General features: G+C 41.1%; 1 protein-coding gene across 1 annotated transcript; it reads left to right on the plus strand.

The window, feature by feature from the left end:
- The first annotated feature begins 1,543 nt into the window (after positions 1 to 1,543).
- VSIG1 (V-set and immunoglobulin domain containing 1) lies at positions 1,544 to 24,841 on the plus strand. Its single transcript, XM_027645414.1, has 8 exons — positions 1,544 to 1,589; positions 3,931 to 3,989; positions 7,295 to 7,455; positions 19,151 to 19,349; positions 20,957 to 21,112; positions 21,581 to 21,700; positions 22,698 to 22,824; positions 24,266 to 24,841. Exons 2-8 carry the CDS (start codon positions 3,941 to 3,943, stop codon positions 24,447 to 24,449), a joined length of 996 nt encoding a protein of 331 aa, XP_027501215.1. The 5' UTR covers positions 1,544 to 1,589; positions 3,931 to 3,940; the 3' UTR covers positions 24,450 to 24,841.
- Positions 24,842 to 25,207: the final 366 nt, after the last annotated feature.

Consider the following 25,207-nt stretch of genomic DNA (forward strand, 5'->3'; position numbering starts at 1 on the left):
ATCCTCTGTGTCTGTCAAACAGGCCAGATCAGATGGCAGAGGTCTAGCATTCTGCATGTTCTCAACAACATCCTGCTGAATTAACTGACTGCCACATTTTTTAGCAATCTAAAATGTTCAGGTTACCTCAGCTGCAACAGTCCAGAAATGTGGAAAATGTCAGAATATCCATCCCGGCCATTGCAGCCCCACAGGGGGTATATTTAAAATGGGCATTAACAGCTGCCCCAAGACACCCTCTGCACCAGCTCTCCCAGCCCTCTTCTCTGAGCAGCTCCCCCAGCACAGCCAGGGCAAAGTGCCTGAAGTGCTGATGCCTGGCCTGCAGCTCTCTGATCTCCTGGCAATCAGTGTTCTGCTCTATCTCATTTCAGTGCTTTTCCTTCCCCCCTCCCCCAAAAGTGGACAGCCTGTTGGGCAGGGAGTTTGCTCTAGGAAATGCTGGCTTTTGAATGGTTAAAAGGAAAAAGGACCTTCTTTCCTAAGTGAGAAAATGGACAATAAAAAAAGACCAGTCCAGACTCTTTACAAGAAAATGGAATTGTGCTTTTTGATAACAAGCTGTGCTGATTCTGGGAATTGGATACAGAGGATTAGGTGTATTTCTGTCCAAGCTAATTTGAGGTGACAAGCCACGGTGCTCTCCTCAGAAGAGTTTATATTATTGGTACCTTTACAGTCTTTCACTCTCTGCAAGTTTATAAATAACAGTGAGTTCATGAATTTACTTTTAGGCAGAAAAGCTTATAAATATTTTTTTTAGACCACAATTGTGCAACAGGCAGAAAAACTGTACTGTGCATTTGAAAATCAACCTAATGATGGATTTAAAGGCTTAAAGCAGCTCTTTCACTGTACTTGTTTGAATCTTTAATTAAACACTTCTCTTCATCCCCAGCCATCAGCTGTGACACTGAACTAGAGAACTTTATAAATCACTGGGTTTGATGTCTTCAAACAATTACAGATTAAGCATATTTCAGGAAGACAAAGCTGTTGAAATGCTACTGAGCTTTGTCAAGTGAAACATGGAATTCTACAGGAAGTTTTTTAATTAGGTTTCAGGCCAACAGAAGCAATTCCTAAATATTCCGGCAATGCTTGTCTGGACAATGCTGCCTTGCTCAGGGTGGGCCTCTGGGCTTCATTTTTTGATGACTGACACTTATATTTAGAGAGTGAATACAAGGGTATTTGCTTGAAAGGGAACATTTCTGAATATGTTTCAGTGTACACAGATTTGACTCACAAAGTCTATTAACACACAGTTCCTGGTACTGGCCACTTCTATTTTATTTGGAGATAAGAGTCTTTGCTCCACCCACGGCAAAGTGGCTGCTGTGCTGCTGCACTCTGGGCTGTTCTCTCCTCTTAGCTGAGGGTTGGCAGTGTAAGCAAGAGCTTCTTTGTCGTCCCACTGTAACTTAAATCATCAAACCAAACCAGATTTTGCTTTCTGTGTTCAGTTCTCCTAAGGTGACCTGAACAGGCAGTGCTGCTCTCCAGGAGCAATGAGCTGGAAGCAAAGTCAGCAGCTGACAGATGCCATCTATTACCTTGACAGAGAATAACCCCAGAGGGCTGGGAAGGTCAGTGTCGGGGTACACACCTCTGGTTTGACATGGGAAATGGGCCCCAGGTGGGTAATAGTCAAATGGAAATGCTCCTGGTGTTTGGTATCCCCTGTAAAACAGGATGGATGGTTGCAATCATTTGCTATGAGCTACACCCACTCTGCAATTGGCAACCTCAGCCCTGTGTCCCCAGCTTAAACGGGCACATATCAGTGTAGAAGTTGTGTTGTGTTCTTGGCTCCTGTTCTCTGTCAGACTGAGCATTTCACCCTCCAGGAATGTAGTAATTGGCAAAAATAGAATATAACAGGGTACATTATATATGTGTACATATATATTAGCTGAAGGGGCCTTAAGTGCCAGAGAAAGGACTTCAGTGTTGATAAATGAGAGGGAATTAGAGGACACACTGATATTGTGGTAAAGATATAGGACTGTGCAGGTGCTGCCTTGCTGTGCAGGGTGGTGACATTTTTTTTCATCTTCTTGAAAATTGCTGTCTTTTGCAAAGGATCAGTGCTCTGTGAACTACTAGTCGGACTTCTGGGCATTATGGAGCTGCCATAGGCAAGCACTGAAATGGGTCTCATGTTCAGATCATTTGTGCTCATCTGTAACTAAATGACTGGAAATCAGCAGCAGCTCCCATTTTAGGCTGACTTGGGGAAAGCCAGTGAGAACTTGCCATGTGCATTTGGAATCACTCCATGCTTCCTTAGTGAAGGTGAATCTAAATGCTTTTCAACTTTTGGAAGGAATCTGAATTTGAATTTCAGTCTTTCAACGTACACATTCCTTTTTGGACTCTGGATCACCTGTGAATCCTTGGATGAGACATTTAACTGTTCCAAATTTTGCCCTCCCCATCCCTTAAAGACAAGCACTGCCTGCCCTGTGGGAATGCTGTGTGAAGCGCTGATAGTCAGAAACAAGGAAAAGACATCCTTTATAAAACTTTTGGAGATGGCCTGTATAAGAATATCACCAAACCCTACCATCCATCCAGAGATTATTCAAGCATCTGCCACACACAGAAATATCTGGGAGAATAAAATTAATTTAAGTCCATAAATCTAATCCCAACAGTAACTGATGCAACTAGGTACTCACAACTTCTATGCTGAAGAATGTACCACCACATCACATGAGAGATGAGGGAGACTCTGGACATACCTCTCCCCTCCAGCCTGGCCAGATGCTGAGCCCCACCTTCCAAACAGGCTTCCCATGCCACACCAGGGCTCCTGCCAGGGAAAAGGTGGCTGCCCTTGCCTGCCACTAGAAAGATGAGATCATCAGGCATTAACTAGACCCATGCTTTCAACAAGCATGGAAAAAAGTCACTGGCTATTTCACTTGCCTTGTTCCTAGGTGCAGGCACACATCTAAAAGGCAATGCTGCCCTCTGTTACTTCTTCAGCCACTCACTCTCTCAGGCTGTGTATGCAGAGCCAGCTACTCCCACTGCAGTCTGGGGCTTGAATTTAGCCTCAGTCAAATGACACAACACAAAAAGGAAGCTGAGCACCTTCAGTTCCTAATGAGCTGCAGAGAGGGTGTTTTGCAACCATTAAGGACAACGAAATCTAAGTTATTCTAATTCTTCAGGGTCTAACCTCCACCCACTGCTTTTTTCACTATATAAATCTGGTATTAACAATTAAGTAAAAATCAGTATTTTCACCCTGTCATTTTTTTAACTAGTAACATTGAACTACATGGATTAAAACTGCATGAAACAGATTTTGCTACCCGTTTAGAAGATAACTTTTATTTGATCTTTATTTTGGTATGTTTTCTTATTGATGAGTTCAATATGAAAATCTGAAGGCAATCCTGAGTCCAATGTAATCATTCTGTATAAAACTGTATAAGATATATGTTTGAAAGTGAAAATGTACTGCCAATGTATTATCACCACATGCCCATTTTTGAAAACAAATTATAGCATTAAAAGGAAATAAAGATTATTCCTTATTCATATTAGGCCTGACTCCAACACTGGTAATCAGATTGACTGTTAAATAGCTCCACAAATACTTTTCTTGTACTCACTGGAATTACTTAGGTGGACAAATACTGCTGGGCCCTGGCAAAAGTGGGGAAATCTGGGGTTCTCTGATTCAAAGGTTTATTATTAACAAAACCCTTAGTTGCTCAAGCCCCACAAAATGGTTTCAAGCGAACCGTCACACCACTAGTCGGAGAAAGGCACACACGTGATAAAAGAGTATGAAACAGCTCACTGACGTGGTGATACACAGCTGATAAGGAAAACAAAAACCGACTCAAAAAAATAAAACAGTTGAGTTTCAGTTGAAGCCAGGAGCAGCATCTGGTCTCTTTTCTCTCCCAGCGTCAAGACAATGTGTGCAACCATGCTGAAGATATTTTCAATTTTTGCCGTCCTTGCAGGTAAGAATAACAAACTGATAGAAATAGCACTGGACTAAAGAACTTGCTGAAGTGAGAGAGCAGATGAACCTGACTAGCAAACTAGAACATCCAAGATGATTTATTTCAGGATGAAATGAAAATCAAGGCTGTACTACTAGGCCATTTTGTGGAAATCTGCAAACTGACCATTGCCTGGTAAGAGATTTTTGCTCAAGAACAGAATTTTAGCTTTGGTAGGTTAATGCTTTGCTCTAACATCAGGAAGAGGCAAAGAGCTCTTGCACGGAGTGTTTGGGTCTTTCAAGTGTTTCAAGGTTTGGTTTTCCCACATTCAGCTCTTGTCTCCCCTTGGTAATAGTATTGGGAAATGATGACTCAGTCCCACTGCCACCTGAAAATCTGGGGGGATGTTTAACTTTAAGCATGCAAATAATCTTTGGATTTCCCTGAAGTTAAGTGACAACATAAATTTTGTGGAATCTAGGAATTATATGGCATATTAAAGATTATATGTTATTAATGTTTCAAGGACATTTCATTGTGCTAAGCTTTACTCTTAATATATACAGAAGCAGGTATTTTAAGCCTAATGTTCCATGGAGATGAACAGCCCCTGTATCCACTACAGAAAATGGAAGTTAGTTTCCACGTGTTCTTTTCAAGATGGAATTATCTGGTTTGGATGCTGTAGAAATATTTTAAATATTAAATATTAATACTCCTGGAGTTTCAGTGTTCTAACTCTCATATAGACAGAAACCCAACAGATTTTTACCTTAGAAATGAAAAGTAATTCAGAGTTGGTACCAATACTTTTAAAAACAACGTCTTCTAATTTGAAAGTTCTGGATTTAAGACTAGCAGTGTGTCCAGACTGATGGGTGGCACTGACTGGGGGTTTCTGTCGTGGCTAGAAAAAGGTCAGCAAACTTGGATTTACTTCATGAGTGTTAAACACTGCAAAGGACTTCAGTGAAAGTGGGAGATTCCAAATTAACTGCAAAGACTTTCTCTGTAGGAAGGAAAAGGCCTTACCATAATATTGATGAGTGAAAGACATGGATCAACTGTTCTAAACAAGCTGTGGTCGTGTTCACACTAGCTTTTTTCACTGACCTAGTTCTTACTCATGCACTTTTATCATTTAAACCAAAAGGCCTGTATGTATGAAATGGGATTAGGGGTTAGAAACTGCAAACAGTGAACTAAATGCAAAGCGAAACTCCCATTAACATCCGTGATGAGGGAACAAGCTCTGTGGGTCCAGTTCACTCCACTGTCAGTCAAAAGCTCCATCTTGCAATTAGTGTTGGCTTTAAATAGCTCACTGGACAAGGTCAGTCTTATAGGCTTTGACTTTATCTTTTTACTAGAGTGAAGGCTATTTCAATTAATTGTATTTCTTCAAAATATACAGTTTTATGGAAACTAGAATGCTTGTCTCTGCTAAAAATTCATTTCTGCCAGAAAAGCTTACAACAGTCAGGCTCTGTGGCGCTCCTGACTCCAAAACCAGAGAATTATAAAGGAAATACGTGGAGCAGATGACTGGAAAATGGATGTTTTCAGTAGAATGACACTGTGTTGCAAGACCATGGCTTTAATCCTGCAAAGAGCAGAAAATAAATACGTGTAAACTGTGTGGCAAGAAACTATCATCCTCTGGCCAACACTAACGCTTAAAGCTGAGAACTGTGAACTGAGATACCTAAAATAATATGACACAGCTTTTATATTGGATCTCAGTACGGATTAAGCTGCTGTGAACTCACAAGACAAGTAGGACTGGCAGCCAGCCCTGGGATCCCTTCTTTCCCCAAGGCAGGTTTGACACATCTAGGTCAGTCTCCAGCCATTCCTGTGAGACTATCGTCACATATAATATAAATCTTGTTGTAGTTTAAACCCACTAATTCTCATCCTAGCTCCATCAACATGGAAAGTAGATAATTCCTTTCTTCCTTGTAGTGAGCTTTTACCATTGAAGCCATCAAACAAGGGAAATAGTACCCAGAGTTCAGACAGGCTTGCATACTATAGCAACTGAAAAATCTGCAGTATTTATACGGTTAAAAATATCAAAATAAATTGTTTGCTTTTTAAACAATGTTTTCTCTCACTGGGCTGATAATTTCAGCATTTGGTATTTACTGGAGGTTCTGCTTAAACTCTCAAAAGCAGCACCTGAACATAAAATGCACAGATATTACATCGAGAAGAATATTTTACATGTTTTGCCTCTATCATTAATACGTGCAATAAACCCATATGAATATTATTATAAGATGAAATTCTTAACTTGCCTGTTTTGCACAGAAATCTCAAAAAGACTTATGCTTTCCATCACATTCAAAAGAAATATATTCTCCTTCTGAATCTTTAGACAGTAGCTTTAAAACTGGGCTCAGCAACCTACAAAACCCCTGAAATTCAGATGTATGTTTCTCACAGTTCAAGCTTTGTTGCTGTGTGTCACCATTGCTGGTTACACAGAGGAGAGAAACAGATAAATACTGTAACATGGTGCTTGATTCCTTTCATTTCTGTGACTTTGTACTCAAGACTGATCAGAACATTATGGGGAAGGGCTCACAGGTCATGTTTGCTCCCTCTCTGCTTTGAGCACAGCAGAAAGGGTTGATCAAGTTATCACAGAACTTTGCACAACCCACATTCAAAAAGCTTAGCTTGGTGTGGAAAAAAACAGGTTCTGGATGTAAACCCTAAGAAATCTAAACAAAAGCAAAGTAATTAGCAAAAGAAAAGCAGCAAAAGGCTGCTGGGCTCCAGCCTGAGGGACCCAACAGTGTCACGGAGCCCCAGTCAGAACATAAGAATGAAAGAGACAACAGGTGATGGTGCTCCACAGTGAAGGAGATCAGACATCTAAAAGAATAACAGCAAAAAAACCCTCCAAAACGGCTGGAAAAGAGGGCAAGACACAGCTGTGAATGAGAGTGCAAGCACAGGAGAGCACTGGAAGTGCAGAAGAAAGGTTCGGTTTAGCCACAAGCTCTTAGTGAGAAGATGAGTATCTGCAAGTGAGAGCAAGTACAGGTTTAGGAACACTGCCTTTTCAGATTATTTGTTGTAAGGGCACAGGTATTCTGGGGGATTTATTTGCTTGCTAGCTTTTACCCACTCCCAGCTCATTATCACTGAAATTTCCACACAAGGCCCCAGGGAAACCGTACTGAAAAGGAGAACAACTAGACACGTCCTATGGGTTCCTTTGCTAACACAGGGAGTGAGACACTCCTGCACGGCTCCCAGGGCCTGATCTCTCCTTGGTGATCTCTCCTCACCACACTTTCTGCCCACAGGCCACGTCGGCAGCATTGTGGTGACTGTCCCTGAGAAGACAGTGAATGTCACTACAGGTGGAAACGCCACCCTCCTCTGCACGTACACGAGTTCTGCACCGCTGGGAAACTTCTTCATTCAGTGGAGCTTTTACAGTGCCAAAGAGAGCCAGCTGCACACCGTAAGATATTTATTTATTAGTACTGTGAAATTATATTTAGATATCCTTAAGTCTTCAAAGAGTCTTGTTACATCTGGTAGGGTTATCCTTACTACAGACCAGGGAGGCAGGTAATGTTGGTGTTCCCACCCTAAGGACTAAGGACTGGGATGCAGTGAAATTTAGGGGCAGACGCACAAATTATCTGGGCTCCTAGATCCCACTGGCATCCTGAATTCCTTTAGAAACTGATGAGAAATTACAAAAGTGATTCAGATGATCAAACGACTTGCTCCAAGTCACACAGGAAGTGTGAAGCAAAGACCAGGTGTCAAAAAATCACACAAGCCCTGCAGCCCCTGGACCAGCTCCCTTTTCTCTTGTCTGGCAGATATTTCCTGCCATTGTGAAGGCTGCTTTCCTGGTGAGACGCCCTTGCTTCTGACAATGTGTTCCCCATTTAAGGGTCAAACAAGAGCTCCTTAATTCAGTGGCTCAGTAAGAGGAACGATGCATGACAATGGACTATCAGCACAAAGCGAGCAGGGAGTGTTTTGGCAGGACTCTGCAGAAAGTTGTTACAGCAGGAAATTCGCCACAGCAAACTTGCATTGGTATTTCACGGCATCCCACAGCTGTCATTGTGGAAGCAGAACAATGACAGATTAAAGGCAAATACTCCCTGCCCTTCCCGAGAACCCCAGAGGCTGCAAAGCCAAATAATATCTTACCCCAGGGGTGTAATGAGACCATGTGGTAGGTTGGAGTGTCAGCACGGAGGCAGCATGGGGATTGTGTGGGACACCAAAACCAGAGAGCTACATGCTGTAACCACTGCCCAAGCCTCTCACGTGGCTGTAAAAGCCTTGCAGAGCAGCCTGGTTTGCCTGGAAGGAGTCAGGGACATGGTGTGTAACTTCCTTTATATACTCACACTACTGCCCAAACTTCAAAAGCTATCTGTTAATCTTACATTTTGGTGGGGAAATGAATTCACTCCCAGCATAACACACAAGGTATGAATTCCCATCAGCTCAGTCCTGACAGGTGCTAAGCAGCCAGCAACACCTTCCTTTACAAGAAGAAATGCTGATTAAAAGTGTTACTGCATCCTTGAAGATGACTGGGATTTTTTTTCCCATACCCTGGAGTAAGGCTTGTGCCTGTGAAACAATCAGTTTGGTTTTATCCTGTTCCTAACATTTCTTTTCTAAGAGTTCAGTCCCCCTGCCTGGTGTTACAGCTGAGAGTTGATGTAAAGAGATTTGACTTAGAGGAGTGTCACAGTCCACACTGAGGATATGCTTGTCATGTTCACCAATTTCCTAATAATATTATGATAGGAAGCTTGCCATTGTTGATAGAGTTAAACTTTCTATTTGGTATATCAATTATAGCAGAATTAGACTGTCTGTAAATTGCAGAATATGCAGGATGTAACATATTTGGCATTGAACAGCTATAGACAATATATAAGAAATGGCAATTTAACCTAAGACAGAACAGAACTGCTTACCCTCCTGCAGTGTATCACAGCCACAGATAAAGCCTGTATCAGTGCCAAGTACAAAGTCTGGGCCCATCCCAAATTCTGACTCTAGCTGAATGCCAGACTGATGTAGGCATACCTTACCTGATTAATTGTATGAGTAGATGTTACTCACTGTTTGCTTTTCTCAAGTTAAAACTATTTTATTAAATGAATAATTACTCATGAAAGGGTGGTAGCTACAGGTTTTCTAAATTGTACATAGTACAATATATTATCATCTTGATCTGGTTTGTTACATCTTAAATTTTAATCATTTGTTCAGGTGGGAAGGGCAGTACTGAGATAGGATCAAGCCCATCTTCTTCAGGTTTGGTTAGTGTCTCTGTTCTACTTGCATCAAATTTTCCATATTGCAAGACAGCAAATGCATTTTCTGGTTACAACCAAGGGAAGTAAGCAGATTGTAGTTATAAGTATTTTAGAGGGAGAATCACACAGTTTCAAGAGATCCAGGAGGGGAAACCCGTTTGTAAACTGTGACCAATGATGAGAAAAATACCCCCTAAGAATTATAATCATAAAATACTGTGGGTGGTTCAGAATATACTCAACAAGAACTAACTGATGCAAGACTACCAAATGTCAGGGAAACCTGATGGATGAATCCCTCCAGTGCTCACTCCTGGCTTCTGCAGCTCTCCCTGCAGGCAGTGGGAAAGCTGTGCCTAAAAGGACTGTAAGAAACAATACTGAGAAAAATTGCAGCTGGTTCTCCCCATCTGAAACGAATTTCATGGTAAATTCACTTTCACACCGCAACACATTTGCAATGGATGATTTGCATTTTCATTAAATAAAGTTGGTTCAGTCTGGAAAGGCCACAGGTTAGTGGCTAATCCCATTCTCCTTGAACACCAAGGTACAATCTCCTTTCCCTGCAGTGCCACTTCTCCTTGGCTGTCAGGCTCAGCCAAGCTCAGAGGGTCCCCTTTTTTGCTCTGAGCCTGCTGCTGTGCCTGGAGGGTGCACGTGTATGAAGAGCTGCAGGACTGGGGCACTGCTCTTTCTAAAATGCTTTCAGCAGCACATTCAGTCTTGTATTATTTGACCCTGCATCCTTTTACCACAGTGTGGCAATTCCTTACCATTTTGAACCTATTCACAAAAAAATTAATGTTGTTAATGCAAACACTGGGAAGGACAGACTGTGACTGCCTGTGGAAAATATGGTTTAAGAAGTTACACAACACAGATGGACATGAAATTAGATTTTCACCCTCCCTCCCCATAAGGTTGATATTTCTATTTCAAGTTGGTGACTTTTCTGAGTTTCAGAAAGGATTGAGAGCCTGAAAGTCTGCATTTGTTTCTCCTACAAGTTTAAACAAGAAAAATAATCTCTCTACAAACCTGGCTTTGCCCCAGTGGCCTGGCACATAGGTGAATTAAGTTTCACATTTTGTTCCAAACAGGAAACATATGTATGGCAATAGAGGAGATTGCCAGCTTTGGCTTTCATTGTTTAGGTAAAACAATACCAAAATGCAAGTCAAAAATATATTTAATATGCTGGTAAGACGACAAAACCAACTATATTGAAAAGACTGGCACCATATCTTACTGAATAACAGAACAACAGCTTGCATTTTAAGTAGATTAAGTTTATTTAATTGTATAAGATATTTAGATTCTTCTAACACGTCCGTGATAAACAAACAAACATTTCCTTATAAATAGCATATATTTGCCCTGAAAAAGTTTGTTGAAAATTCTGGCTCTATTCAAAATTCACCCTTTTTTTCAGCAACTAAATGGATAACATTTTCAGATTCCACTCTTGACAGCTGAAAATTTCTGTGAAATATTTTGAAGGCAAGAGACTTACAATTTTTCAAAAAGAAAAGCAGAAAATACATCTACTTTTCCCACCTGCTACATTTTTAAATATTCCTGTCATCTTACTAAATGGTAGATGTCTTGATGACCCTATTATTCACAAGGGCAGTATATTCACAATCATAAGATTAAGCAGAGGGGATGTTCTCCATAACAAGTAAGTGTGGGGAAAAAAAATCTTGATTTTAATAAATACTGTTTATTCAAATAATTGAGAATATGGCCCCGTCTCTCTACAGTGGCAGCAAATAATAAAGCAAATTGTAGAATGTCATAATTAAGGCAAATTTATGCCATTAGGATGCTTTTGGCTTGAAGCATTAATGAACAGGAGGTTTAAATTACTAGATTTTAGAATACAACATATAATAAGCAGAGGTCTTAGATAGCCCTTTATTTTCCCCTGCCACTTACAATACATGTTTTGCAGTGTTTTGAGATACACAGGCTCAGGTACAGTCCTGCCTGGGGTGAAATCAGTAAGACCAGGATCAGGACTAGTGCTAATTTAATACCCCTAAGTATTCACCAGCAGATTTTACCCTGCTTGCAGGTGAGGCCGTGCTGTTCATTACTGGGCAGATCTGCCTCCCAGTACAGCCTGTGTGAGGCTGGTTTTGTCTTTTGCTGCTGGTTCTGGTGTTCTCACCCCCTGCCCCACAGTGCCCACCCTTCCCAGGGCTGGTGCAGGTGCTCACAGATCAGCCCTTGGCAGTTACAGCAGCGAGGGTGAAACCACAACCAGGCAGCTCACAGGCAGCTCACAGGCAGCACGACAAAAGGCAGGCAGCAAACAGCAGTGCCAGGTGTTCACAGCACTGTTTTGAAGGCAGCACAGCCATATATAGTGTGTGAATACTGAGCTTTTTACTGATTGAGCCTAACTCTACTCTTTTCCTAAGAAGTTTCTCCGGTAGAAGTAATTCCCCTTGCTTGAACTCAATAATGTAAGCATAAAATCATGGAAAATAGGATGCCATATATATTTTTCACTTTTTCTTCTTTCCATTTAGCCCTTAGCAACATGTCCTTTAACGACAAATTTAATTTTTAAATAATAACTCCCAGCCAAGGATCTTGAGGACTTTCCAATCCTGAGCTATCTCTATTTTACATCTAGACAAACTGAGGCAAACACTATTTATTCAGCTCACCCAGGGTACATCACAGCCTGGCCTGGTTCAAAAGGTAAAGTCTCAGCTCCTGCTAAGACCTACATCTGTGCTTCATTTCATGCTCTGAGTCACTCGGCTGGCCTCAGTGTAAAGCACCTAAGTAAATGTTTGAAAGCCTGAAGCCTCTGTTGACTCTGCACAGGCGAGGCTGCAGCCTTGCAAAGCTAAATACAACTCCTGAGCCCAACCAGGGCCACACCTTGAGCCTCCAGCCCAGGCCACCCACAGCTAAAGTCAGTGAAATTAGCAGGGACACTGCCTGGCTACAAAAGATGTGCCCAGGGCAGGATTCTTGATTGAAATTTAAATTCACCAAATGCGTAAAAGGTCATGGATGCCTGTTATTCGTAGGAAAAATAGAATTATTGGTAGACTTCTTATGAAAATGCTCTCTAAAAAAAAGCAAGCTTGAAATATTTGCAAACAGTGACACTTCTTTGGTAAAATTACTGATGGGCATTTGAGAGGGGAAGAGTGTTGGCAGCATGCAACAAGAAGAATATTTTCCATTTATTTTATATATTGGCTTTCACCCTGCCCCGTCCTTTTCTCACCTCTGTACTACCAAGAAAGTAGCACTCTGTGGAGAGGAGCAAGGAGGGTCTCACTGCACCCCTTACAGAAGGGGAGGATGGCACTGCTCCCTTGTGAACAGTCTGCTCCTGTCCTCACTCCCACTCTTGCAGGCCTGAGGAGCCACTTTGCAAAGTGGGAGCATGCTTATGGCATGTTGTTCAGCAACAGGGGACAGGGAAGGAAAGCCCAAGGAAGGAAAAAGAGGCAAGAAGACGGATCTGAGCACAGCTGTGTTGGCTCCTTTCACCCTGAACCCCCAAATTCAGATTATCAGTAGTCCCAGTGCCAGCACAACTCTGCTGCCCAGCACAAAGCAAGGCACGGCTGTGGGCACTGGGCTACCATGTGACAGCACATCCTGAAGTATTACAGGAAAACATCCTGGAAAGGGCCTCTGATACATCAGCATTTCTTTCTGCCTAGAGGTGATTTTTTAAAATTGAGTTTTATCTAGCACTTAGATGACTGAGCAGGCACTTATAAGGAAGAGCTTCATAGAAAGCAGAGGCAACACCTCCAGTGCAGAGGAACGGAGATGCTGTTGTCACATCGCTGCAGTTGGAGTGACTCCCTGGATGTCAGTGGGATTATGGTAGACTACCTGTGCTTATCACAAAGGAAAGTGCAGATAAGTAGAAAATGATCAGGTTCTAACTAGGGGGTTTGGAGCAAACATTAGGCTTCAATTTTAGTTTGCCTAATTTTAGGTTAAACTTAGAAATAAGATTCTGTTGCATCTCGCGGTTGACAAGGCTTGAGGGATCTTCTGCAAAATTTGCTGAACACGAGGCACCCTGCCCTTGTGATCAGCACTGATGGTAGGTGGGGAGCTGTGTGGAGAGGAGGCTCTTTGATTTTGGGGGAACATTTAAAGTCTCATTTAACTCTCAGATCAGCACGTTTTTACTCAAATACAGCATTCCCCATGTCACGGTATTCTGAGTATGGATGAAAAGTCAGTCAGTCAATGTCAAAAGATGGTGTATGTGACAGATGCACGGGGAAGATGTAGCTGGAGATACAAGGTAAGAAAACAATCGGCATAATCTTAAGGGAAAAAAAGAGCTAAACAGATTCTACTAGATGTATGGATTTATGCTGCTGTGAAACGTATATTCATGTCCTGGATTAAAATCTTAAAACTAGCACATGACTTGGGATAAGTTGAATTGGATGCATCATTCAGAATTTTTAACTCACCCTCTTTTTTATTGCATTTTTCTCTATCAAAATTATTTTGGATGTAGCTGTTGGTTGGGGGTTTTTTTCCCACCACAGATATTCTAGGTGGCTGAACTAGCACCTTCAGCAATATTCTACCCAAAGGGTACCTGAAGGGCATATCCACACACCAGGAGTCTCTGGGATGAATGTAAGCAAGTTTGGATAGCCCAAATTTGGGGCTACATATTTACACAGGAAAAAGAAATCATCCTGGATCTCCTTTATAGAACATAACATTTTGAGATGCAGTGGATACAGAGGACACAGAGCTGCCTGCTGAACTGGCTTCCTCTGAGCTGTCAGCTCAGCTTTCCAGCTGTAATCCATTCCAAAGTCTCTTTGACTGCAGTGGGATTCCTGTCTCACCATGAAGTACAGGGCACAGCCCAATGTAAACTGAGCTCTAATAATAACTGCTGAAGAGCAGTTACACCAAAGGCACTGAGAAAACATGTTTGTGCTTGATGCACTGTAGGAATTATTTACTAATAGTTCAGCCCCAAGAACGATACTATGAGAACATCAAAGAGCTGCTCCTCAAAAGTATTGTGCACCAGTTAAAGCTGCTGAATGATTAATCCTCTAAAGGCTTCTGACTCCCTCCCTTTCCTCTTCTGCTAATGCACTATTGCAACAAGACACTTCTAGTCACTGTTAACACCCTTGATTACCCATGCAAAAACCCCAGTAATGTAGGATATAATATCCCTACTACCTTCTGGCAGATCAGAGTTTTGGCAAAAATGTGTGAAAAGAAGCTGTGGATGAAATAAGGCATTTGGGCCCAGACCAAAGCATGTGACACACTGTCAAAGAAACCGATGCACGTGTAAGCATTTCCTTTCTTATCTACTTGAGTTCAGAATCTGAGCCTTGGGCCTTCATTAACACTCTCAGTACGTGGCATTTGTTCTCTAATTAGATGGTAAGATGCTTAGGGGAGTGATGAAAATTTTTTTCCTTGTTGTTATTTTATAAATTCTGTCTGTCCTCAGAATTCAAAATGAGATCATGATCTCCAACCAGTCCTCCCCTGCTTTTATCAGTGAGAAAGAGACTTTAACAGTTCTTTTTCTGGTAGCTTCAGAAAATGTCAAACAGAAAATGACAAACCAACCCAATGATGGGGCCCTCTGAACGCCTGAGCTTTCCAGCTCTCCAGGCAAAGGCTGTGAGTCACACACTGAATCCATCAGCCTTGAGAAACGTCATGGAACAGGATGCTACAGCTTTGCATGTGCTGGTGGGGAAAGGGAGAAGGGGCTGGGGGAGGGAATTGGAAAGGAAGTCATGTCCTGAAACTGCCCCCCAGTCAGGAAGTCAAAAGTTCTGTGGAGATTCAGTGGACATTTTCTAACACATCTTCAAATACATCTCATCTTATAGCTCTGATATCCATATGCACGGGGCATGTACAGCAATGTGATGCTGTGACTCCAGGAGATGGGGGATGGGAGGAGTATTGACCTGGAAGTTATGAATGAGTCCATCCAAAGAGATTTGAAAGACACATATTTATGCAAATCCTAGTATATATTTGTCCTGTCCCGAGAAGAAAGGAAGCAGATGGAAGCATGTTTCTCCTAATTTACTGACTACTTTCTCACACGCCCCCTCCACACCCTAAGGAAGATATTTCTATAGAATTTGTATAAAGAAAACCTGCAGTTGGGTTCCTCACACGCTGCCAAACATCTGGCAGCTTTTGAAAACCTTCAATTCAGCATCAGCTTTGCCAACTGCTTCCTTTGCAGGCAAAAACTTTCCTCACCATCCCTCTAGAAGAGGAGCAGCCTTTCCACAAGTCAGGCTAAAGGAGAAGAAAAGCACATGTGATTTCATGTACCAGATCCTCCAGAATTTGGGACACAGATAATATTGTCTCCAGCATCTGGTGTGCATTGAGATTATCAAGATTTTCTTCCAAATGAGTATGATCATTCCCAATTCCCTGGTCTGTTTGTAACCCAGCTACAGAGGTACATGAATAATGGACTCAACTGCCTTGGAAGCCTATGAGGCAAAATCCTTTTCTTGGCTGCAGCAGAAACTGGCTGTGGAAATGCAGAGTAACTGCACCACTGCCTTAGAAAGCCCACAAGGATGGATGGCTGCTGAGAGCAGCTCCAGGCACCGCCTGTCCCACAGGTTGAATAACCGACTGAACTGCAACCCTTTCTAAGGTCAGGGAGATGTTTTCTGGGCAACTTGGCTGCTTTGCAGAAACTGGTGTCTCAGATTGTGAAGTTATTAGGGGTAGCAGTTTTAGGAGTGATAATCTCTGCTCTTCTTGCAGTCAGTTGTTTGATTACTCATTCCAGGCAGCTGCTGCCATGAAACGTGAAAAGGTACCATTAATATAAAAACTTGCCTGAGCAAACTAGCTGGTAAGGAGAAGCAGCAATCATTACTGCACCATCAAGATTGTCTACTCTGGTAAATCATTGATTCCACTAGAGCTACTCATGATTTGCTTCAGACATGAGAAGTGTATTTTTTTCAAGAGAAGCACAGATTTCTTCATATTTTTTTGCATTCAAGATGGTGCACTTAAAATATATTTATCACATCAGATTAAAAGGCTTCCAGAAAAAGTCCACCATTGACTAAATAGAGTTTTTCCATACAGACATTTTAGGTAAAATGGAAAGAAATGTCAATGAGATGTGTGTCTGTAGGAGGAAACATTAACTGTCAGTTGCCCAAAAATAGTCTTCCATATCTTCGACAGAAAACAAGTTTTTTTACTCTTGAATTGGAACAGAAACATTTTTGCAAAGATTTTAATTTCAGTTTTTTGAGAGCCAGGAACAAGATTTTCAAGGACAGCATAAAACCACTTTGAACAAGGGTTTAAAATAGCCATTTTGAGGGTATTGTTTAAAATGAGCTGTGAATTCACAGCCAATTAACTAAAACATGTTCCTCTTAAATGAAATTTCCTGTGTACACAATCCAATCATACCTCTGGGACAAGATATACACTCAGTAATTAATCACAACATTACTCAGCCTTTTTGGTGTTTACCACCTTCCTTCAGGCAATGAACTCCAGAGCCAGCGAGATAAGCATCGAACAGGAGCAGAACAGAGAACAGGCAGGAGCCTGCAGAGGAACTGAATGCATTACCTGAGGATGTTCCACTGCCTTTATGTTCATACTTGAAACAAACAAACAAAAAAAACCAACGACCCAGAAAGACTCTGTTTAAATCCATGAAGAAAAAGAATAGACTCTGCTGTGTTGACACCTGCCTCACATTTAGCAGTGTACACAAAATATTTTCCCTGCATTCATTCAATCAGAAGGGGAGAACACAGGGAATTCATTTCTCAGTGCATTGTATGAGAACTTAAACACGTCATTCACCCTGACTTCAGGTCAAATATACCAAGGAGAACTTGCTCCTCTATTGTGTTTATTGGCATGCCAAGACTGCATTTCAGACTCAATGCCAGTCCTATTTCCTAGGAATATGTGCTGTAGCTAAGCTAATTCTCAGTGGGCACCTCCTGCTACTCTTTACTCTCATATAAATCCCACATCACTCTGAGTTAGAGAGTAGAATTTAGCCCCTTTTTCCAGCAATCAGGCCTTTTAGTAGGGTATGAAGGGCCTTTCACTCCTCTCATGCTGTGGTAAGACACAGATTACTTCATTTAGATCATTGTAGAACCTAATTTCACATTAGTTTAAAGAGCTGATGGAAGCTCCAACAGGTGCAGTTGATGGAGTGGAGATGGAAATCCAGCCCATCACTGTTGAGAGCTATCTAGGGACATCAGCTTAAGAGGAGTCTGAAGTCAGAAGTCACAGTTCTTGTAACTTAATACAGTGATAAATAACACTCTGTTGTTGCTCATACTCAGATAAATGTAGAATGAGACCAGTGTGGCCAGTGTGTTTTCGTAATTCCAGGCAGACCAGGTTTTTGATGAGCAATTTGTTTAAACCAAACTCCCCATTTGAATACTGTCCTTCCCTGGGGAATACACTAAGTGTGCATCCAGACATTAGTTCTGCAATAGAGATACATCTCAAAACATTTGCAAAGCATAAAATCAGTTTGAAAACTGATGGTATCCCGTGCACATAATGGAAACTAGGGGGTCTCTCCAGCTGTTCAGCAGACTTTGTAACCGAGTCTGTCACTGTGCTAACCCTGGACCTCTTATGCTTCCTCACTGCAACACCAGGGTTCCACACCTTGGCAATGCTTTGGTGTTCAGAGCCCTGCATCAACTGTACCTGGTGTTTGTAATCCTGGGGCAGGGAAAGATAAAGTCTGGCTGAGGAGTATGCAAAACTGCACTTGAGATGGGGCCAAGCTGCAGTCCTGGAGCTGCTGGTGCTGTGCAGCCTGGGTTCTGACCTTCATTTCAAAGCTGTATCATTGCATAAACCAGCTGTGCTCTGACAGTTTTGGGGTGTACCTTGCCTTAAGCTAATAAAGGCTTTCAGATAACATAGCTTAAAGACTTCAGTCAACACCATATCAGGGTGGATAAATAGAATTAAGAATAAATATTCTTAATTCAAAATGCAATCAGTTGATCTGCAAAGTAAAGCAAATTATACTTGTCGCCCAGGGATCTGCAGTGTCCCTAGAAGGCAGAGAACTTTGACCAAAAGAAAATTTTGAAACTAGTCAGGTGTGAATGGCATTTCAGAGGAGTTTGTGAAGCTTTTTTCTACAAGCATTTTCCCACTATTTAAATTAAAAAACATGCTATTAGTTCAACTTCAATAAATACATTTACACTGCTGATTCTGGAATGTCAGGAGGAACAATGGTATATCCATTTGGGTCACAACCTGTAATTCTATATGGTTAGCTCTCACCAGTTTAAAGAAATGACTGAGTGTGTTGGAACTGTTCACTTTGCCTAGTTTGTGCATGTAGACAGTGGGCAACTGTCACCCAGTTTTTGCAATGACAGGCCCATCCTTGTCATAACCTTCTGTTGAGCCACTTATTAATAATATCACAAATTATCAGTACTTCAATTGATACCACTATTCACTGTCCAGGACTTAGCATTTTTTTAATAGAATTGTCATATGATGGTCAATGGTCTCACCTTTGTTTTGCAAATGCATCAGTCTGTGCTTTGATCTCGTTACTGTCAATTACACAATGAAAAATGCCATTTCTGAAAAGTTTGTCTTTTAAGAACCATTACAAATATACATTCAAATGTATAATGTTTTTATTTCTGCTTTCTTGGGAAAAGGGGCAAGACAGGGGGTGACACTGCTTGGCTTCATCAGAAATCAACAATCTTATGAGTACCAAAGCAAGCAGCAAGAAGATCTCTTGTCATTAAACTAACAATTGATTCTTTATCACAGATCTATTATTATTCAGGAGGCCAGTCTTATTCCTATGGAGTATTTAAGAACAGGATAACACCTGCAACAGGTCCAGGGAATGCATCAATAACAATCTCCAACATGCAGCCCTCAGACACTGGTTCCTACACCTGTGAAGTTTTCAGCCCTCAGGGCGATGCTGGACAGAGTCAAAAATCTGTGATTGTCAGTGTGCTGGGTAAGTGCCTTCCCTCTCTGTGGCTGTGTCGTCGTTTTCTTCCCATGTTATGAAACACTGCTCAGAACACGTAGGGCCAGAGGGAATAACAGAACAGAACTGTGGTAAACAAGGCCCGTGATGCAGAGAAAAGGCTCCCAGATGCACTGACGCAGATGCTTTCCAGGGCTCTGGAGGCAGGCAGAGCCTGGGTGCCCTCTAGCTTCCAGCCAGAGAGGACCTGCTGCCACTCCACAGCTACCCTTGCCTGACCTGCAGCCAAATCTCACTCTCTCACCAGGGGCCTTCAGATTCACTTTGTGCTCCCAAAAACTTAAAAACTCAATGTGAGCAGGTAAGAGCATAGCTGGACTTACCCAGCTTCACTCAGTTTTTCGTGTTGGAAAACAGACTGATACTAGCTTTGATTAAAATAAAACACCCTTTTAACTGGGAGGAACAACCTCTCTCTGAAATCATTAGATGCAGCCCCAGAAAAGACCAAAACTTCACTAATTTTACCTAATGTTGGTCATGGTGACTTGCATAAATCTAGGGAGAGGCAGTAGTACAGCCCAAGAGTTCTGGCTCACACCAATTCCCAAGAGCTCTGGAAACTTAGGATGTGTTGGATGGAAGTAGTAGAAAGTGTGTTGTGGATGGAAAAAAGCAATAGTTTGAACATGAACAGGCAGGACAGAAAGGATGAAAAGCAGTGGAAAGAGATATTTTACGTCTTAATAAGATAAAAGTTTGTACTAACCCCATCTAATCACTGATGAGGATTCATACAAGGTCAGACTGACAAATCACAGTCATAAAAGGACATAATTCTAACCTCACTTGCCTGTTTTCCAGGGATAAGAAAAAGATATATGTAAACTCATTCTCTAAAAAATCAAAGTACCACAGATAATTCTCATCTAAAATTCCCAAAATAAGTAGTAAATCTTGGAGCAGTTGAGTTAGAGATTGCACTTTTCACACAAAACCCAAGAAAAGTTGTTCATTTATGCACACAAAATTGGGCTGAACTTATTGATGGTATAGTTTCCCTGACAGTGCTCAAAAGAATCACAACAGCATTTCTGTGGATAGGAAATGAAAAACAATAGGTGTAAGTGAAGACAGAATCCTACCTTGTGTGAAAAGTGAGGAAATGAAATCAAAACAGATATATTTTTTAACAGAACTATAGTTGATTTATTTCTTCCACAGCTGTAATATACTGAAGAATCAAGCCTTGATCCTCTCCCTTTCTGTGGAAAAGCTCGTGCCATGTCCCTAAAAAAAAAATGATGCTCTGTGTGGCAGAATGGTGTATCACAAATAGTGAGTGGCCCATTATAATGAAAGTAATTGATAGTCTTTGTCTCAACACCTCCAAAATAACAGTTAGTATGCAAACTGTATCCTAGGCCATGTATATATATTTAATATTACTCATTTTTTTATCGGAGAGGCTTTGGTCAGATCCATAAATAAGACTCTGATCATGGATGGAAATCTGTATATGGGGTTCAGTTCTTAACTGAGAATTGCAGCACGGTACCAGAACTCGAGGTGGATTATTGCAGCCCCAGCTATGTACTCATGATGTGTCTCTCCTCCTCATTGTTATTTTACAGTCAAACCATCAACACCTTTCTGCAAAGTAGAAGGAACACCTGAAAAAGGGCATCTGATCTACCTCCTGTGCAGATGTGAAGAGGGATTGCCTCATCCCACCTACCGCTGGTACAAAGTCGAGGAGAACACCCTGAAGCCTGTGACTGAACAATTTAGTGCGTAACTACAGGACTGTTGTACTGTGTCCAAGATCTGAAATTCCCTAGTACCAACATTTCAAACACTGTGTATCACATAGGCTAATTAAAATTTATCCTCCTCTGATGGTGAATGTCACAAAATCGTATTTTTATTTATTCAAGTTGGCCAACAGCTGTCAAAAACAAAGGACACTTTTCCTATTTAATAAAAAAATGTGTGGCATGTTGAAGTCTTATCTATGCCATTACTTTAAATTGTTAAAATGGGAGAAATATTTATGCCTTTGCAGAATCCACTGGAGCAATTTTCAAGGACGATAAATGGTTTTTTATTAAAAGAATATAAAAAACCCCCAAATAACCAAATAATCAGAGAACCCCGTTTCTAATCTCTGAATAGCTCTCAGTGTTACCAACTACAGAGAACTGTTTGCCTCTACAGAATACAAACAGTAACTTGTACCTGTTCCCTGTTTGTCACAGATCCAAACACTGGCATTCTTTACATTGGCAATCTCACCACCTTTGAAACTGGCTATTACCGGTGTGTAGCCAGCAACGTCCTGGGGAACAGCACCTGTGAGCTTGACCTAACAGCAAAACGTGAGTTTAATGCATGAAAGTAGTCACATCCCTGATGTAGGACATGCACAGCTTGCAGGAGAATGCTCTAACAGCTCTGAAGCATAGATTTATTTTTTTCAAGTAAGAACAGAACAGGATTTGGAGAGCTCCGGAGTTTTCATCCAGACATGCCCAGAATTTACACTGACCTAGAAAACTGGTTTAACATCTCCAGCTTAAGTCCCACAGGGAGCAGGAGCTGGACCTGGTTCTGACTGCAGAGCCTTTACTGAGAATGGACAGGCATGGAGTTTTGAGCAATGTCTTCCAGCCACCAGTCTCACTGAGGTCCCCTTAGCCCAGAAATTAAAACCATCACTGAAACGTGGTAGTACAAGGACTGGAACACTGCAGATGTAACCACTGGCTAAAAATACTGCAGTCACAGAAAAACACCTTATCCTGAGTGTTCTCAAGCACTGGTCAACCACACCTGCATGCATATTTTTCACAGAAACAGTAATATTTAACAAGAGCCAAGCCTATGTTGTACAACCAGCCATGAGAGATGTCCATGAAATGGTCACTCAATGATTCAGTGGACTATGAAATGAAAATAGCAGGTCAGAGCTGGAAGCTGCACTGGAGTGGAAATAAAAGGCTTTGGAGGCTCACAAATGATCAAAGCACACATTTTATATCTCGGCTGAAAGGCAGAAATAAAGGCAACTTGAATTTCAGAATGTGTTTGCAAGGACTGAAGAGCAAAGGCTTTTACCTCCTGTCAGTGTTACAGCCTAGTGTTTCCCATAGCCAGACACAAAGAGAGAGTTTGTTGGGATAGGGAGCTAACCAACAAGAAAGGAGGCAACAAAGGTCACATAAGCATAATTCTCACTTTCCTTTAGCCTCCCCCTGGAAAGAGTTCTTAGAATCCAATGCCTTCTTTCTGCTAAAAGCTCTTGCACTAAATTTCCATGGGATTTTGCTATATTACTACTTTTAAAAGTAAAGTAATCTTTTTTTTTCTTTCCAGATTCAGACAGTGCTATTGTTGCTGGAGCATTAATTGGAGCAATCCTGGCAGCTGCTATCATTTGCATTATCGTCTGGGTCTTAACCAAGAAGGCAAAAAATAGGAAGTCTCCAAATAATGAGATGCAGTAAGAGTTTCTCTTTGCTTCATTTTAAGACAAATATTTCTATAAAGCACTCCTGGTAATCCAGAACTAAAGTGAAATGCAATTACTCTAAACGTTTTTGAAGGGTAAATAATACAAGTGTTGAGAAAACTTCTAGAGTGAGAACATTTGCTTTTGTGGGACTTTTCCCCTGTTGCTCTCATAACAGAAGTTGCCATTAACCCTCTTCCCTATGTTAACAGGCAGCTACCACTTAGCAGTATCTAAAACAGTGAAGTAAATGTTTTTAAACAACACATGCTAAAAGTGGCAAGTTAGAAAATCAGCTCTTAATATTTAAAAGTTAATGGGGTCTGTGAACAGTGGGTGGAGGGAGTAAAAAAGAAACAGCAGCTAAGGGTTGCCTCAGCAAACTTACCAGGATTTAACCACAGAGGGCTCATTTCAGTGCTATCTGAAATTACAGGACACACACTTGGGATACTCCAAGGCATCTCAAATCACAGGAAACACAAGGTTTAGGCAACAGAATGGAGCCCGGAACGTCCATTTTGATCCTGCTCTGGAGATGTTTTTTCCTCTGTGCTTTGGTTGTTCATTTTTACCTTAAATGGCCAAATCTTCAGAATAATCTTGTGTGCTATACAGAATGTATTTAGCCCCACGATGTTAAATGCTAAATGAATACATGCAGCTGAGGCCAGGAAAAAATTGTTACTTTCTGGAGCACAGGGCTATGACTTCCTGATATGGAATTCTGCTAACCCAGACCAGTGGCCAGTCACTCATGCACCTCATTTCTGCTTTCAACTGATGTAGCATAAACATTTAATTTTGTGCTCAGATCCTAATAAATCTTACTGCATTGAATTAATCCACTAGCACCTGATATTTTTTACATGTGACAGTGCTTCAATATTGGGAGTTTATTATTGTTTTGGTGACACAAATGGAATGAATACTTGTTACTAAAAATATTTTTCTAGATTTCAGTATTTTCTAAAATACCAAATATATTTTAGAATATTTTTCTAGATTTCAGCCTTTCCATAATTATTTTCTGACTGCACACTATTTTTATGCACTTCAATGGGACACCACATCTGCATGGAATTTCCCAGGAAGCTCACACCACGCAGTATGTTTTGCTACCCCTCCTCAGACATTGTTTGCCATCGCTCAGTTTCTCTTTCCACTTTCCCGGTGTAGCATTTAAATATACTAAAATCCTCTTTATTCTAGTAGCATCACTTAAACCAGTGATGCAGAGGTCTTAATAGCTAATATTCTGTCACTCTTTCTGTCTCAGCAGCAGGGATGTTGTTACCTTTTTACACAGTCATAATAATGATGGAGTTACTGTTTAGACAGCAAATACAAAGGTTCATCCTTTTGAGAGACTCTAATGTACATGGGATTTCGACGTGTGTGAAATCACAATCCTAATCCTGTCTTCCTGCAGAGAAATGGCTCAGAAACAATCCAATGCAGACTATGTTCAGGTACCTAATGAAGAAAACATTCCTGCGACCACAGTTCCATCGAGCAATGCAACAATGGAATACCCGAGTGTTGATGAGACAACAGCCCCTGGAACACCTGAAAACAATGAGAAGCAAGAAGCAGAAAAAGAAGAAACAGCCTAGAGTTTTAATAGTTTTCCTTGTCAGCTTTGGACCCCTTTATACAAAAATTGTTGTCATTGAATTAACATAGAAGCGTGACTAAATCTTAAATGGGCATTTGAATTGTGAACCACTGGGCTGGAGATTGAAAAGGGTCTGTTACATGTGAATAGCAGAAGATTTGGCCTTTAAAGTTAACCAAATTTCTTTTATTATCTAGTTATAACTGTACAAAAATATGAGCATAAAAAGACCATCATCCACATTTATCCAACCTATTTTGCAAAAGTAATTAGGAAATTGTCAAAGTAAGAGTTTTCCAGTCAACTACCAGTCATGTTGTGTGTATCCACACAGTTCTGAACCACAGCAGTCTTCTCCAGAAACAGTGTTGGCCAACTTATTCCCTGTGTACTAAGAACAATTCTCATGGTCAGTACATTGCAGTGTTTAAAGGAACTGATTCTGTATGTCAGAAGTAAAAAGAAGTTACATCAATGTCATCAGAATGCAGAAACAGATGTTGAGACCTGGGCCAATGAAACCTTGTGTGTCTGAATTCCACTTAAATTAAAAAAAAAAAAAAAAAAAAAAAAAGATCCTGGAAACTTTTACCCTGTTGCTGCCTGACACGGAATACGTTTTGTTAACAGTGACATTCTTGGCTCCAAGTTCCCAAGGCACCAGCATTCCAGAGTTGTGTGTCTCAGCAGTTCTGGTCTTCAGTTTAATAGAACTGGCATTCAGGTACCCAGTTCAGACAACAAATGACTGCTTTC

The sequence above is a fragment of the Corapipo altera genome, unplaced genomic scaffold (genome assembly GCF_003945725.1).
Source record: "Corapipo altera isolate COAL_440 unplaced genomic scaffold, ASM394572v1 65, whole genome shotgun sequence".
NCBI lineage: Eukaryota > Metazoa > Chordata > Aves > Passeriformes > Pipridae > Corapipo > Corapipo altera.